At 38.3% G+C, this 17,045-nt stretch overlaps 1 protein-coding gene across 3 annotated transcripts in view; it reads right to left on the reverse strand.

Moving 5' to 3' along the window:
• The window catches only part of ipo13 (importin 13), a 60,563-nt gene that overhangs the window by 37,269 nt on the left and 6,249 nt on the right, over nt 1-17,045 (reverse strand). For all 3 annotated transcript variants that reach the window (XR_010005777.1, XM_062979652.1, XM_062979651.1), the window contains exon 2: nt 8,402-9,138. Coding sequence is in view for 2 of the 3 variants with exons in the window: in XM_062979652.1 (XP_062835722.1) it covers nt 8,402-9,138 (737 nt within the window). In the remaining variant the exon portion in view is untranslated. The remainder of the gene's footprint in view (nt 1-8,401; nt 9,139-17,045) is intronic.

The following is a 17,045-nucleotide window of genomic DNA, read 5'->3' on the forward strand; positions in this document are numbered from 1 at the left end:
TATCTTCCCTCACCAACTTTGCCTTTGGGTACAAACACCCTTGTTCCATAGAAAGCAAGCACACTAAGTCACTATCTTGTTCAGAAGCTACAATATAGAGACTACCAGCACTTTCCCAAACTGAACATTAATCCCATTTTTCCTATGTTATCAGCCCATCTATGTTATCAGACTGTTAACATATTAACTATTTTTTATATCCTATTTTATATCATATGATCCTTCAGCATCTAACAATACTATATTTGTAATAATGTTTTTATGCTGGGAACACTGCTAGAACATGGGCAATTATCAAAACATTTTAAAAACTACATAGTAGGCAACAACTACTAGAATCGTATAGCTCCATCAACCATGCTTGATCTTGAAATCATGAGCTATTACTCTAGAACAGTGATTCCCAAAGTGGGCGCTACCGCCCCCTGGTGGGCGCTGCAGCGATTCAGGGGGGCGGTGATGGCCACAGGTGCATTTGGGAGCGACGAATAACTGTATTACCTTTCTATTCTGAGTTCAACAATAGTTTCATAATTTCAAACTTCAATGTTTCTAATTTACACCTTTCTTTACTATATTTTACGAAAAAGGTAGAAACATTAATACATATATCTTTCTGTTTAATTGCTATTAAAATTTTAAAAAATTAATTTCCAGAGGGCGCTGAGTAATATTTTTTTCTGGAAAGGGAGCGGTAGGCCAAATAAGTTTGGGAACCACTGCTCTAGAAAAAGAATCAACAAACTGACAGGACTCTATGCCTCAGACAAGAAGTGGTGGTGATGGTGTTTGAAAGTGCTTTTGGCCTTTGCTTGATTTTTAGGTCTCTTTGCCTCTGCTAGAAAAACTTCCTTTGACAAAAAAATCTGTCCTATAACTATTCTGGAAATAACCAAAGTAAACAAATCACTGTTTCAATGTTTAATCTGGAATGTCTGAACAAAAAAACTGGATAGCTTCAGGATTAAACTAGTATCAAAATATCATTTTTTTTCTAGGCAGGATAATTATTACAGTGGCAGATCTGGCCTCTGTTTCACATGAATGCTAGTCATACAGGAGGCAGTTCCTGAGTTACAAACGTTATGAGAGGGGTGAGACAACATGAAATGAGGAAAATTCACTCCTGAAAGAGTGGGGAAAAGGTGTATCAACTGAAGTTTTCTCACTAATCTTTGTTTCCACAATGATTTTTTCAAAATCCAATAATCACAGGGACACAAAGTAAGATGAAATCTTCTGAACAGAGGCACAGATAGCAAGATATTCACCATAGGGGTTGTTATTCTATCTATATATATAAAAGGGTAATGAAATTTTGGCCTAGGACAAAACAACAAAACTACACATCCCAGAAACACTAAACTTGGCACCACAGCCCATCATCCATGCCTTTACGTTCATACAACAAAAAGAAAACAAAAATAAAGTCCTAATTAGAGGGAGAGGAAGAATTGTTTTTATCCAATTGCTGCCAGTTAGAATGCTAAGCTCTGCCCACTTGGTCTCCTAGCAACCCACTCAGCCCAGGGGACAGGCAGAGTTAGACCTCACTTAGGCTTCTTCCACACTGCCTATAAAATACAGATTATCTGATTAATCTAAATACAGATTACCACCAATTCCTCAATAGTTTATTTCCCATACCACTATACTTCGCCACAGCAACGTATGGCCAGGCACAGCTAATGTTATTCTAAGATATATACTGTGAAAGAACATGCGGATCAAGAATAGGTCTCTACAGTCACCTACGCACCCACTGCCAAGACTAGGGCCGTAGCCAGAAAAAATTTTCGGGAGGGGTTTTGAAAATTTCGGGGAGGGTTGAACCCCTAGCACATACCCCTCCCCGCTACAAACCTGTCAATATCTGCTTGAGGTAGTGCCTGGAGGGACTCTTAATGTTTTGCATCTCATAGACTTAGCATGGGGATTTGGTTAACCAGTTAAAATTCATGAGTAAACGAGATTTTTTTTATAACTTGAAAAATTTCGGGGGGGGGGGGTTCAACCCCCCCCCCCCCCCCCCCCCGCTACAGGCCTGGCCAAGACCCTACACTTGGAAGGCAATCATACTTGGAGACGAGTGATAAACTTTGATGATATATATGTGTGTGTGTGTGGAGTTAAAAATGTACCTAACATACAAATTCAAGTTAAGAACAAACCTATAAAAACTATCTTGTTCGTAACTTGAGAACAGATTGTACTATAACAATAGTAACAACAATAACAAGCTAATCAATAAGCAGTAGACACCTCCAGTAGCAGAGTCCAAGCTGTACTCAATTTCTCTTCATTCCTAAACTGAATGCAGAAGTCTTTTTCCAGAGTCTGAGTCTGAAGGGAGTCTTTTACTAGATCTCCTTTATACTTGCTATTACAGCTATGCTTGTGAAAGCTTAGATCACTGTATATTGCCAAGTTATTTGAACATTTGCACACTACTATCGAAATATTAGAATCTTCTTTCCTTCATCCTGTGTGACTAGTACAGTTGTATTTTGGGGGGGGGGGGATTTTAGAGATGTTTTTAAATTTTTAAACTTAGCTTGTGATCTTCATATGAAAAAAGTGTTTTTGGTTTTTTTGGTATTTTCTTGGAAGACTATAGAATCATTATGTTGGGTGAATTTAGATTTAAAACACTTTTCAAAATAAGCAGGCTATTACAATTCTAGACATTTTATTTCTCCCAGAAACATAGCATCAACGTCTTCAACCATGCCACCTGATACATTAATTTAAAAAGTATTCACCTACTGGGCAACATACGCCTTCCACTATTCACTTTCTTATCTACTGTCATGTTTAATTGGACATTTGATCCAGTAGGAAATTAATTTTAGCTTCTAGATTATCTCCATAGGACATTTATTATAACTGGCCCTGAGTCAAACATGATGTCAGCTATAACAAAACATAGGCTGCCGTATTACATAAAAGTAGGTACAGGTAGTTCAGATAAAATTATTCCTTTATACTAGAGTTAGCCATTTAGATATTTGGGACCAAAACCCACTGAACAGAGTTAATCATAACCAAACAGTAATATAAAAACTGGAAAGGCCAGAGGCATACCACCCCTGTTATGGATTAATGAGTTGAATGCTCCAGACTTACTACTTGCAGTTAGAAGACAGATCAACTTTCTGACTCAAACCTAGTGTACGCAATTCAATCACGGAGAGACAATCTGCTATCAGCATTGTGATGATCCAAGTGTGGACAGAAGGTAAATTTGTATATTATAGATCTTTGATCTATTTGTAGTAAATCTCCAAAGGTTTCTGACTCTTAACAGTTTGAGAACGAGGGGGGAGAAATCTCACCATAACTGTTAGTTCTGTCAATTGTCGGTCTCTCAGACATTATATTCCTCATCTGTCAATAGGAGCAATTAATTGATTTTGATTAGAGTGCTTCCAGATAGACTGCTCCTAACATTAAAATGTATAGTGCAGGAATTACATCTTTTCCTCCTTAATAGATTTTTGTTATGAAGACAATATAGGGAATGAACTGGGAAAACACAGGAAACTTACAAGATGAAGACAATGGCACTTGGATTTTCTGTAAAATTCTGTGAATAAAGCAGGGTAATGAAATAATAAAAAGCCTTTTCTAGAAGCACCCCACACCTTTCTTCTGCAGAAGATATAAAGGAAGTGAATTATTTTTGAGACTGAAGTGTTACTCTTTTTCTTCCCAGTGTTTTGAAATATTCTTGTTCCATTATACTCTTCAAATTAAATAGATCTTTGTTCAAGTTTGCTCTGCCTAATCAGGGATAAGACTGATACTTAAAACAGTGGCAGGCAATTTGTGACTGTGAACTGCTCAGAGTGTGAAAATACTTTTTTCTAACTCTAAGGCTTTTCTAACTCTAAGGATTTTCTAACTCTCACTCCTTAGTTACCCAACACAATCAACATTGCTGCCTTTCCACCTTTCATTCCATATTGGCAGAAAAAAGGGACATTAAATTAAGTAATATGCCACTATAGCAAACAGAAAACAGCTTTCTCATCTTGGATTACAGGAATATGGGGTGATTAAACCCTAGGTCTCTGCACATAATCAAGAGAGATTCCAACCTCCATGCTGAGAAATCAGGGAAAGTGTATGCATGTGTGCATTCCTCATTCAAATGGCCCTTGCGTCTAAAAATGTTGCCTATCCTTGGATATAATTCCTGCACAGGCAAAATTATATGTTGTACTATTCCTAAACCACTACTCATTCATCCCCTGCATAAAACCTCCAGAAGATGAGTTTCTGTGCAGATCTGGGGGAACTGTTCTTCTGCATTCATATCAAAAGTGTCTTCTTGAAAACTACCATATTTCTATTCTGCTGCAAAACTGATTCCAAAGATTCTTCCATCAGGACCTTTGGTAAATATAACTCTGCCATCTTTATACATAGTTGAAAACTCTGCCTACTCTGTCATCTTTTTAGAAAGTTAAAAAAGTTTAAAAGTTTTAAAATGGTATCATATTCCCTATAATTTTCTCTTCTGTAGGCTGAATAAGCTATACATTTCCAATTCCTTATTTGTTATATGTATTGTTCTGCCATCTGAAATATCAGAGCACCAGTTGCTGCAGTAACCTGCTTTGCCAATGGGCAAGGTGAGGAGAGAGGGAAGGAAGGAGACAGTGCAATTTATATCAAAGAGCCTTGTTTCTATGCAATACTTCATAGCTTGTATATTTTTATAATGGGTATTATGTTTATTCCTATAACCACATTAGTGTATTTACAAAATGCTTTTACCAACAAGGCATGGGCATAGTTTTAAAGATTTATATTGTGTCCTAAGGGTTGGAATTCAACCACACACTGCTCAAGTCTGCTCACATTCCTCAATGAGAAGCAACAAGATAGCATTAGGATAGGCTAAGGGAATCTCTCCCCACTCCATCTCTCCCCTCCTTTAATGTCTGTTATCTATTTGTTTTTTTCCTCTCTCTTTCGTTTTCTCCTACCATCCTAATTGATGATGTAGAATGAGATCTCATAGACACACTTCTTTTTCCCCTTTTTCATTTAGACATCTCTACTCTTGTGTGATTGAGAAAATGTAGTATTTAGAGGTTATTTCCTTTTCATAGAATCATAGAATAGTAGAGTTGGAAGAGACCTCATGGGCCATCCAGTCCAACCCCCTGCCAAGAAGCAGGAAATCGCATTCAAAGCACCCCCGACAGATGGCCATCCAGCCTCTGCTTAAAAGCCTCCAAGGAAGGAGCCTCCACCACAGCCCGGGGGAGAGAGTTCCACTGTCGAACAGCCCTCACAGTGAGGAAGTTCTTCCTGATGTTCAGGTGGAATCTCCTTTCCTGTAGTTTGAAGCCATTGTTCCATGTCCTAGTCTCCAGGGCAGCAGAAAACAAGCTTGCTCCCTCCTCCCTATGACTTCCCTTCACGTATTTGTACATGGCTATCATTTTGTTTTAACCTTAGAAGTAATGGAATTAGAGAGAAGCTTAGACTCAATCTTTTCTATCAAAAATGTAGTTCTTATATTTTAATACATCTTTTGAAACTTTAAGGATTGAACTCTGCATCTTTGCCTCCTTAGCTCAAGAATTCTTGTACAGCCACAACACTGTACCTTCTGCTTGCTGTGAGTTAACTGTTTAGCTAAGTATCCTGTTTTGTATTTTTAATACCCTATTTTGGAAATTTCCCTAACACTAAGATGAAGTTATGTACAGGCACATCTCAGTTAATAAAGTCTCTGAAAAGTAAACGTATTAAAATAAAGTGGTGATTTATAGCACTATGCATTAAACAATGTAATAAACCTTACAGTGGGATACAATGCAAGGTAAACAGCAGCTGCCTCCAGAATCCCTTAGTGAGTATGCATGAGCAGCAAAATGGAGGCAATAGGGAAAACAGATAAGTCTGCCTTACCAGCTTCCTATAGCACATTAAAACAGTCTACATTGGCCACCAAATGGAAATAATAAGAACGGTAAAAGCTGGTGAAAGAAAGCTAAATCATTCCTAGATGTATTTAGAAAGAGTCTTTCAAATACTGTAATGTCCAGAAGGCTTGCAATGTTTTTATTTATGAAAGAATCACCAGACCTGGTTGTTTTATTTCCCATGTTTATATTGTTAGTTCTGGATAAAATGTTTGCTGAAACATTTTGAACAGACTTTCATTTTTTTAGTATAGGAATCTATCCCTATTCTCTCTTTTTTTATTTTGCTTCCGGTATCAAATTTTCTATTAAATAAGTTAACTAAGATATAGTGTAAAAAAATGAATTCTGGGGATGGGGAGAGTGGCAAATTCCACCCTCCATGTCACAGCTCTCTATTCCTTCATTAGTGACTAGCTTTCACACATATTTCAGCAGTTAAGAAATTAAGTGCCATGCAAATATGCTAACTTAAAAATCATCTCAAAGAAAAAGAAAATTCAAATTGGAGAAAGTCAAATGCTGAGCTATATGGCCACATTGCTAGCTCTGCTGGACTTACAAGATGACACATGGCACCCATTTGTCAGGTTAAATATCACCAACAAATGATCTTTGAGAATAGCTGTCATTGCAGAAAATATGTGAAGCTCTATTTTTCAAATCTGTTTCATCCAAATCAATGGCCCATACTTATTTAGCAATAATACATTTTCATCCTCACCTGGTTACTAGATAATTCTCTTTCTGTGGTTCAGATTTTAAAAGATAGCATAGTAGAGTGGTAGACTAAGAGTCCTCATACTAAGGCCTGCAGGGCAGATTTGGCCTGCCAAGATCTCTTCCCCAGCCCCCGCTTCACATGCTGCTCACCCATGCAATCCCACCCCTGCCCTGCCACTATGAAAATCCCGCCGCACACAAACACTACTGCTGGGGAAGGAAGGAAAAGAGGGAGGGGTGGGTGGGTGGAGGGAGGGAGGCAGGAGAAAAGGAGGGAGGAAGAGAGGAAGGGAAAAAAGGAAGGAAGGAGTGAGGTGGAAAGAAAAAAAGAAATAAGAGGGGGAAAGGAAGGAGGGAAGGAAAAAGAGGGAAGAAAGGAGGGCGGGAGAAAAGGAATTATGAAAGATAGCTGGGAAATAGGGAAGGGTGAAAAGTAAGAAAGAGAAAGAAATGTAGGTTGGAAACAGAGAGAGAAGGAATTCAGAAAGCATGGCATAGTAGTTTGAACCTCAGAGTGTGGCTCTGAACCCACTGGGTGACTTTAGGTAAGTCACACTCTTTCAGCCTCTGATAAAGATAAAGGGAAATCCCTTTTGAATATGTCTTGACCAGAAAATTTTGTGATAGGGTTCCCTTATGGTCACTTAAGTCTGAAATGACTTGAAAGCACATAGCAACAATAATCCTAATAAACTTTACTTTCTCATCAGCCAAAAGCAAGCCCACACTTCTCATTGAAATACTTGTAAGTTTATCAATTTATCCTATATCAATTTAATGATATAATAATATATAATAATATTATACTATACTAATATTATATTGTATATACATGTAATATTAATAATAATATTATGACATAATACAATGTAATAATAATTATAATTCACTATTATAGTTGTATATTTATATTACATGCAATATTACTAATAATATTGTAATATAGTTGTATAATATTATATATTGTATGTATATATACTTGTAAACCGCCTTGAGTCCCCTTTGGGGTGAGAAGGGCGGGATATAAATGTTGCAAAATAAATAAATAAGTTTATGTTGGTTTAAATTGTTTTTCATTTTAAATATTATATTGTTATTTCATGGGGTTTTTTGCACTACAAATAAGATATAGGAATTTGTTCATGTTCATGCCCCCCCCCCCCAAAAAAAAAAACCAAAAAAAAATCAGAGATTGTGAACTGGCATTTGGCTTTAAAAGTTTGGGAACCTTTGATCTAAGTGATTAACAGTCTAGGAACTGGGTTGGTGACCTTGAACAATTGACATTCTCTCAGCCACAGAGGAAAATAAGGGCAAACCATCTCTGGATAAATCTCTGCAAGAATCTCCTAGCATAGTGTTACCATGCTATACATACAACTATTAAAATACTATAATGAGAGAAAGAAGATACAAAGTTTGCACTTGTTCATCATAGGGAGTTCCAATTCAATAGTTTCCCAATCTCGCCAAGCAATCTCCCTTTCAAAATAAACTTGCCAAGTTCATATACTGTCTTAGAGACTCTATTCGCTATTTAAGCAGCAACCTTCTAAGGATAAAAACCCTCTCTCCTTCCCTGTCAAAAGATACACACACTCTTCCCTCTCATTTCTTGGCTGGAGTCAGTGTGCTATTACCAAAAGATGACAGGCATTATGTTAATATTGGAGCTTCACTAAATAGCCACAAACTCTCTATGACCACAAGTGGGGCAATGTAAAATTAACACTTACCTCTGAGCATCAGGCTGGGAAATTGCATTGACTATGGCCTCCACAGCAGTGTCAAAGAGTTCTGGATCATGCAAGGAGGTAAAGGCAGCCTGAATCAAGCTTTCACACTCCATCAGTGGTATCTCCAGCTGTACCCAGCTAGAGAAGCACTTCAACACCTTCTGTTTAATGAAGCTGGGAGAGTCTTGTTGTTGGAGTAATTGCTCTAGTAGGGGGAATACAGAACTGCATTCCTGTGCCAAGACACTACGGACCTGCCCTTTACGGTACTGCGGTAGACGGCTGGTTTGGAACTCTTCAGGCAGGACAGTTAGTAGTTCCAGGAGAGCAAGGCAGCGTGCTCGCCCATCAACGTTAGAGTCCTCTGCCTGGAACATGCGTACCATGTCGGCAACAGCACATGGCCAGGCCTCTGGCATCATGTTTAGAGCCAATGAAGCAAGGGCCACACAAAGTCGAGTCAGCACAATCTTGGAACCACTAGCAAAACGGGTGATGTGGCTGAAGAGCTGTGACTTGAGGCTCTCATATTGATCAGTAGGGATGTCATTCCAGTATCGTGAAATCTTGATGTGGAGGGCACTGGCCCCAAAGTACTGGATCTCAGGCACCTTGTCCATCTCTAGAAGCAGCCAACTGAAGTGCCAGGCTTGTGGTGATACCTGGGCTTGCATCAGCCATTTCTGAGCCAGGTTCTTGTTTTCAATGTTGGGATCATAATACAACTGATGGAGCGCCTGCAAGGTGGGAGATAATTTATTTAGTACTTTATGAATCGGAACAAGTAATAAGAAGTCAAATCCAGACCCTAAGCCATCATAATATCCACATCCTGAAATATTTATCTTATTCATATTATGGACAGCTAAATTCACCAAGCCAAAAGGAGAAGTGTCAAATAATTTATTTCTATTGTCCATGTTACAGATATATCTCTGGATCAAAGCTTCATTTTTACCACACAGATATCATTCTGTTCTTTTCCATTTGGATCAGAAGAGGGGGACAATGCTATTAGAACAACTCAGAGTCACATACTGGTGAAAATCTCAAATGTAAACAATAGAAGAAATTAAAGAGAATGATGTTTTGTATGAATGACTATGAAAAAGAATAATAAAGAATAATAACAACATTTTATATGGGGGAAGCAGTTATGTATTAATATGATTCCCAATCTAGCTTTCATACAGATAGGGATTAGGTGCAGCTACTGTTCAATAATATCCTTCTTTAATAAAGGTTTAGAGTAGCAATTCCAGATTTCAGAACCTGTGCTTTCAACAAACAAGTACAAAGCTAAAGAATGAAGTAAATTTCATGTTGAAAACATGAAAGAAGGTCATTAACATTTTTATGTCCCAAATGATCTTCTTTACCTTTACATTCCTATACAGTAGTCTCACTTATCCAACATAAACGGGCCAGCAGAATGTTGGATAAGTTAAAATGTTGGATAATAAGGAGGGATTAAGGAAAAGCCTATTAAACGTCAAATTACATTATGATTTTACAAATTAAGCACCAAAACATATTTTTTACAACAAATTGACAGAAAAAGCAGTTCAATACATGGTAACGTTATGTAGCCATTACTGTATTTACAAATTTAGCACCAAAATATCACAATGTATTGAAAACACTGACTACAAAAACATTGACTACTAAAAGGCAGACTGAATTGGATAATCCAGAATGTTGGATAAGTGAAGGTTGGATAAGCAAGACTCTACTGTATTTAAATCCAGCCTCACTGCACAAGTGGGAATTATGTGGTCCAGTTGTCGGACTGGAACCTCCATCATTTCTCACCATTGGCTATGTAACTACAGCTACTGGAAGCTGTAATACAACAGTATTATCATCCTAGCCTTACTGGAAGAAGAGAACAAGGTGACAATTTGAAATGGAGGTAAAGATCCAAATCTCCCTTCTCTTCTGCCTCTTCATTTTAGATGCACCTTGCTTTGTAGCTGTCAATATAAAATACAATGCAAAGGGTAGGTCATGAAACTATCACTTCCAGTCAGACCCTGAATCCAGTGCCACAATGAAATATTTTATTTCAACTAATTCATCTGCTGCTTTGTTTCCATATTGTAGACATGGGAAATAACAGTCTGACTTGCCTTCATTCCAATTCCTTCCGAGATATATTCAGTTCTACTGAGATTCAAGAGTGAAAAAGCAGCCCTCCAGGGTTAGCCTAGTTGTGACTTTCTCAACCAGAAGAGATTTAAATGCCAATTTAACAAAATTCAACGTCAGTGAAAGATTTGCACAATGCAGATTGTTTTGAAGGAAAGATAAGACAGGCAATCAGCTTATTAGATACAGATACAAAAACAACACACGAAGACAGAAACAAAATACAGTACAAAGATTTGATGACAAAGGACAACATAAAAGCAGAGTTGGAATCCTTATAATTGAGGGAAGCAAATGTCTTCCCCCATATTTAGATTAATACTATTTAATTTTTGCATCTGGGGTCGGAGGCAAACAGAGAGAATAGAGGGAAAAAACAATTTTTACATGACCCAAAATTATCTAGGATGGTGACATTTCAGTGAAACTGTGAGAGGATTCAAAATGAGCCCTCCAAACTGGATAATGGTCAACAAAACAGCAGATGCAAACCTTGATTTTGCTACCCACAGAGAATTACACTGATGTGTAGGCATAGTCTGCTGCAGCCTCCCACCACTTCACAGATCCCCAGGCTCTCTTTGGGGCTCGTTTGAGGAATTCACCATTTTAGATAATATGCCATTTCATGGCACCATTTTATAATTGAGCATCCACAGATTTTGGAATTTGTGGGGGGTTCCTGGAATCAAATTCCAGTGGATACTGAGGGGGAACGATAAAATCATTCCAAAGTGTACCATGCTTCCCTTGCGTCTAAACTAGAATGTAAGGCACAATGTACAGTAGAGTATCACTTATCCAAGATAAATGGGCCGACAGAACATTGGATAAGCGAAAATCTTGGATAATAAGGAGGGATTAAGAAAAAAAGCCTATTAAACATAAAATTATATTATTAAGCACCAAAACATCATGTTTTACAAGAAATTGACATAAAAAGCAGTTCAATACACAGTAATGTTATGTAGTAATTACTGTATTTATGAATTTAGCACCAAAACATTGCAACATTTACTACAAAAACAATGACTACTAAATGGTAGACTGCCTTGGATAATACAGAACCTTGGATAAGTGAAGCTTGGATAAGTGAGACTCTACTGTAACATTCTTCAAAGTACACCAACTTTAGGCTGATACCAACTGCTGATCAGCTCTCAGACCAGTTTTATGGATTCAGAATCAAATGAATAAACTTTAAGTACAGGATTTAGTCTGTGACTAAGAGGATGGACACAAAATAAGGTGACTTGAAATGTTGTGCTATTCTTGGACTAACATCAGAGACAGTAAAGTATGTAACATTATATCTTGTAAGCAGGTCAGTGGACAGTGCAACTCTCAAGCACATTTTTTTCATGTCAGGAGCAACTTGAGAAACTGCAAGTCGCTTCTGGTGTGAGAGAATTGGCTGTCTGCAAGGACGGTGCCCAGGGTACACCCAGATGATGGATATTTTACTATTCTTTTGGAAGGCTTCTCTCATGTCTCCACATGGGGAGCTGGAGCTGACAGAGGGAGGTTATGCACTCTCCCTGGATTCGAATGGCCAAGCTGTTGGTCAGCAGCCCTGCCAGCACAAGGGTTTAACCCATTCTGCCACCGGGGACTCCTTCTCCAGCACATGAGCAGTAGTGAGACAGCTCCAAGGTCATGTGGTGACTAGGATTCCACATGAGTTATCCTCTTGATATTAGTAGTCTTAAGCAGAGACCTTAAAAAGTACAGCTCTGTTCCACGAAAATTCTCAAGCAAATTGGCTTGGTTGTATCATAGTTTATTTAAGGAGCATAAAAACAATCCTGAAGTTTCAAGTTTAAATTTTTTAAAAGCTAGATAGGAAGCAGCAACTGTCACAATTGTAGCATCTTTGAGGCAGTGCCTCCTCCTTCCTAGACTCCTCTGAGCTTTTCTAGAGCAAGATAATAGCCATTTGTCTCCTTGACAGCAGTAAGCTGAATCCTCAAAGTCCCAGAGATTGAATGAGTAAGAGAGGGATGTTTCAGTAGAGATCTACAAACAAAGATAGCATGAATACATGAGGCCACTCTGGATCAGCACACCCACCTTACATTCATACATCATGTTTCTTCCTGGAATTGTGTAAAAATGAGCTCCAGTCATTAGAGATACATGGCTGCTTGCACATTAAGTGAAACTGAACTTAAGTGACTCAAAACATATTGCTCACACTCAGGGAATGGTCTCACAACCCAATGGCCTATCCATAACAGTCCCACTGACAGGGGGAGTGTTCGTACTAGCTTTGTAGTTATTGCACTTATTTTCTGCAATGCATTCTGGGTTAGTTTTCTTTCAAATCTGCCCAACTGACCCAGCATCCAGATCACTGCAACAGTACAGCCAATTGCCACTAAGCAACAGAAACCATAGAAACATGAGCAAAGGTGGGACATCCCCACTATGACACAGGAGGTGTAGGCAATCCGAACTGAAGGTAGAAAGTTTGCTGAGTAGTGTTCTGGTTCTTCAGCATGTGCTCAGATAGATTATGCAAGACTACCACTGTGGTAGCAGCTATGAGTTCAAACATAGCCGGTTTTCTTGCACTTACAATCCAAATACATAGCAACAGATCTGTTATTTGATATGTCCGTGCCAACCAAGGCACTAGACCAGTGGTTCTCAAACTATTGGCCCCCAGGTGTTTTGACCTACAACTTCCAGAAATCCCAGCCAGTTTACCAGCTGTTAGGATTTCTGGGAGTTGAAGGCCAAAACATCTGGGGAACAACAGGTTGAGAACCACTGCACTAGATGTTTTTATTAGCAAGCAGTGCCAGCTTTGAATATGACACGGTCTGTCACTATCTTCTTCCTTTTTTAACCTTTATGGTACACAGTATACTACAATGCTTCATGTAGCAAGAGACATCACAAAAGGCTGTAAGGAAATCCAGATGCACATTTCAGTACCAATTATTTATCCAACACCTCAAAGGGACTATAAACCAGTTAAAACATTACTAATAGAACACTTCACTAAAATGTTTCTCAATATACATTAGATAGAATGTTTTAATTCATCTGCTCAGATTCTTATAATATCAAGCCAGTTCAAGCCACAATGTACAAAACTTTACAGTAACACAAAACTCCAGAATAAAATATCTGAAAAGTGTACAGAGAATACCAATGCTGAGGAGGGAGAGAAGATTAATACCAAGGAGCATAATCACGATTCAGGCTTCTAACTTCTGAGTATAATGATCACTTTCCTGTTATAAGAAAATACTACAGATACTTGTTGCTTTTCATTGTCTTCTGATTTATATCAAGAATAGATAGAAACAGGTCCTTCAACTTGAAAGTGATAGTGTGGTCATTAAAGAAGCCTCCATGACAAAGCTATAAAAGAACATCAGAAAACGTGTCTGAGTCTTTGCTTGGCACAACAAAGTAGTCCAGCCATAGTAACGACCATGAGGCTGCACTACACAATACTGTCTCCTTTGTGAGCAAATGCAAATATACATTTAAAAGATAGAACCCCCATTGTCCAGGAAAACTGATATTTTTCAACAAAAGAACAATAAAATCTATAAAACAGAACCAAGGAGAAGTGGTGCCTTCACTGTATATGAGATCTTTTGCAACACAATGCAAAATAAGCAAGTTAAATCAAGCCTAGCTGGCAAAAGCAATTGCTTGCTCTACTGCAGATATTCCAGCAGCCACCCCTGGACATCTGGCAGGGTCACAGCCTTGGAAAATTGCATATTGTGGATTCTGCATATCAGGGTGGAATTTTTTTTTGTTAGAATCTAGATTCTAGTTAAAGGTATCTATTTTGCAAGAATTACCTCAGAAATACAAATGTTTGTAGAGAAATAAAATAAAACCCAAGCCATGTGTAATTTTTTAAACCACGAAGAGCTAAAATGAGGTAAAGGTTTTCCCCTAACATTAAGTCTGGTTGTGTACGACTCTGGGGGTTGGTGCTAAGCTGAATAGCCGAAGTTGTCTGTGGACACTTCCAAGGTCATGTGACCGGCATGAATGAATGGAGTGCCGTTACCTTCCCACCAATTGATCTATTCACATTTGCATGTTTTTGAACTGCTAGGTTGGTAGAAGGTGGAGCTAATAGCCAGAGCTCACCCTGCTCCCCAGATTTGAACCGCCAGCCTTTCGGTCAGCAAGTTCAGCAGCTCAGCAGTTTAACCCGCTGCGCCACTGAGGCTCCTTGGGAGCTAAAATATGTATAATTAAAAACTATGCAGAAAGCATATGCTAGTAACCAAAGTTTAGTCAATAGTGGAAAGCATAAATAAATGTATATTTTATGGATAAATTCTACAGAAAATATATATCTATTTCCACGTGAGAAGAAAAATTCATTCAACTAGATACGAACAAAGGATAGAACAAGACTGCAGATGGAATTTGAAGAAACGGATTGGAACAATTGAAATATTTCTAGCTATGCTCAAGTATTTTGCACAGTCCTACTAGAGACAGAGGTGTTCTTAGCAAGATGTCTTATTGGAACTGTCTCATTATTGATCTAAATAGAACTACTATTTGCAAGGTTGACTTTGTGTTAATAATATTAAGCAGTTAATAATTGTGTTAATAATATTAAGCAGTAGTCCTGAGTTCATGTGTGAGACATCAATCTAGCTAGCCACAAGCTGAAAAGATAAATTAGCAATAATTTGCACTAGCGGCCACTTGTAGTCTTCAGGACCTAGGATTTTACTGTAAAAATGCCTCTATTGGAAAAAGGGAAGGTATCTATTTGCAGCTTTAAGACAGATTGATTTTAAAATGAGCCTTTTTGAAGACTTGTATTCCCTCAATACATCTTTAGAAGCAGAGTGAAATCCATGAAACCCTGTACTATTTAGTCTTAAAGATGTCTAGAATTCACACACAGAGATACATATTACTTTTCTTTTTATATGACAGAGACAAATATAGCTATTTGTCTAAAAACTATTAGAAAATGAGGCAGGTCAGGAAGCTTACTCCCATTTGCCTATAAAGAATAAACACTTCACATGGCTACAGTGTTTTTAAAGAGCCAGAGGCAGATTCACTTGTGTTTCTATTCCTCAATATCTTAATTGGAAGGTAGCTGTCTCATTTGCCACATCACCTGGTCCAGCAGCTCATCACCTCAAATTACAAGTGATAGAAACCAAATTTCTTTTGCACAGGGAAAGAGCATGGGTGTCAGTTCTTAGATAATGCAGCCCACACCTCAGTTACAGATATACTTCTGCGTCCACATGGTCTCAAAGCAAAAGGGAGTAACCTTTGAGAACAAAGGAAATTTTTTAAAGGCACAGAACAAGAGCAGAAGAATCAGCTATGAGGATACATGCAAGGTCCTGAAAGCAGGGATTAAAATAAAATGAAACCAGAGTTGGCATCAAAACCCAAATAGCATTCAACACCTTTATACAGGCCTTTGAACAGAAAAGCACAAACAAGAAAGTATAGGCTCTAGTCTTTTCAGCACAATACTATTGACTTCAACCTGGATTCAGTCCTACTAAAACCAGGATAGAAATGTATGCACATGTATAAGAGACCTTTTTTCCCCCACTTAACCAAGACTGTATGAGCTAGGCAATGCAGGAAAGCATAAGAAACCCACTCCATCAGACTCTTCTGCCTCTATAAGAGTAAAACATACCACAAACCTAAAAAACCATTATCTGTTTTGCTTCTGCTTTCTCTGTTTATATAATTGGGATTAATAATTTTAACAACACAGTCTTTGGACACTGGGACCATTTCTCTGCACCTTACTATCCAAAGACTCAAGATAAGCTATGTCAGTTCTTTTCTGGCACATTTGGTTCATAAACAAGCTCAAATAATGGCCATTAAATCAATCCCAATCTATGGCCACGTGCACACTGCTTTGGGATTTTGTACTAGATTAATGTGCTGAACTATTGCCCTTTTACATGAAAGAAAGCTGCCTTAAGGGCTATAAGAACATGGGTGTGAGTGCAGGGAGAAGAGAACAGGGAAAATCTCACCATCTATACCTATCAAATGAAGGTTGCAGTCTTCCAGTGTTGTTTCATTGTAATTTCCAGCAATTATAGCCAAGTTATGTAATCATGGAACAATGGAAACTGCACTCCAACAACCTTTGGTAGGCTACAGGTTCCTCATCCTTGCCTCAGTTGATAGTTGCAAATGTAGTTCTACAGAACATTTTACTTTTACAGTAGCAACTTGATTGCTTGACGGGATTAATCAAGAGTAGTCCCATCAGGGTGCCAGAATTTGAGGAAAAGTCCCAGGACATAATATTTTCAGCAAGATGCTGAAAATATTATCAAGGACCCCCAACACCACCCTCAATAAAAAGAAGACATAGTCTGACCTCCATAGGAATTGTTTCTCAAGGACAGAAGGCCATATGAACTGGAAAAGGCCTCCATCCCTACAATCTCCCTCAAGCCTCCAAACACCACCAGCAGCCCATATCCCATGGCTTCCGAGCCCT

Source organism: Anolis carolinensis, chromosome 4 (genome assembly GCF_035594765.1).
Source record: "Anolis carolinensis isolate JA03-04 chromosome 4, rAnoCar3.1.pri, whole genome shotgun sequence".
NCBI classification, from domain to species: Eukaryota; Metazoa; Chordata; class Lepidosauria; order Squamata; family Dactyloidae; genus Anolis; species Anolis carolinensis.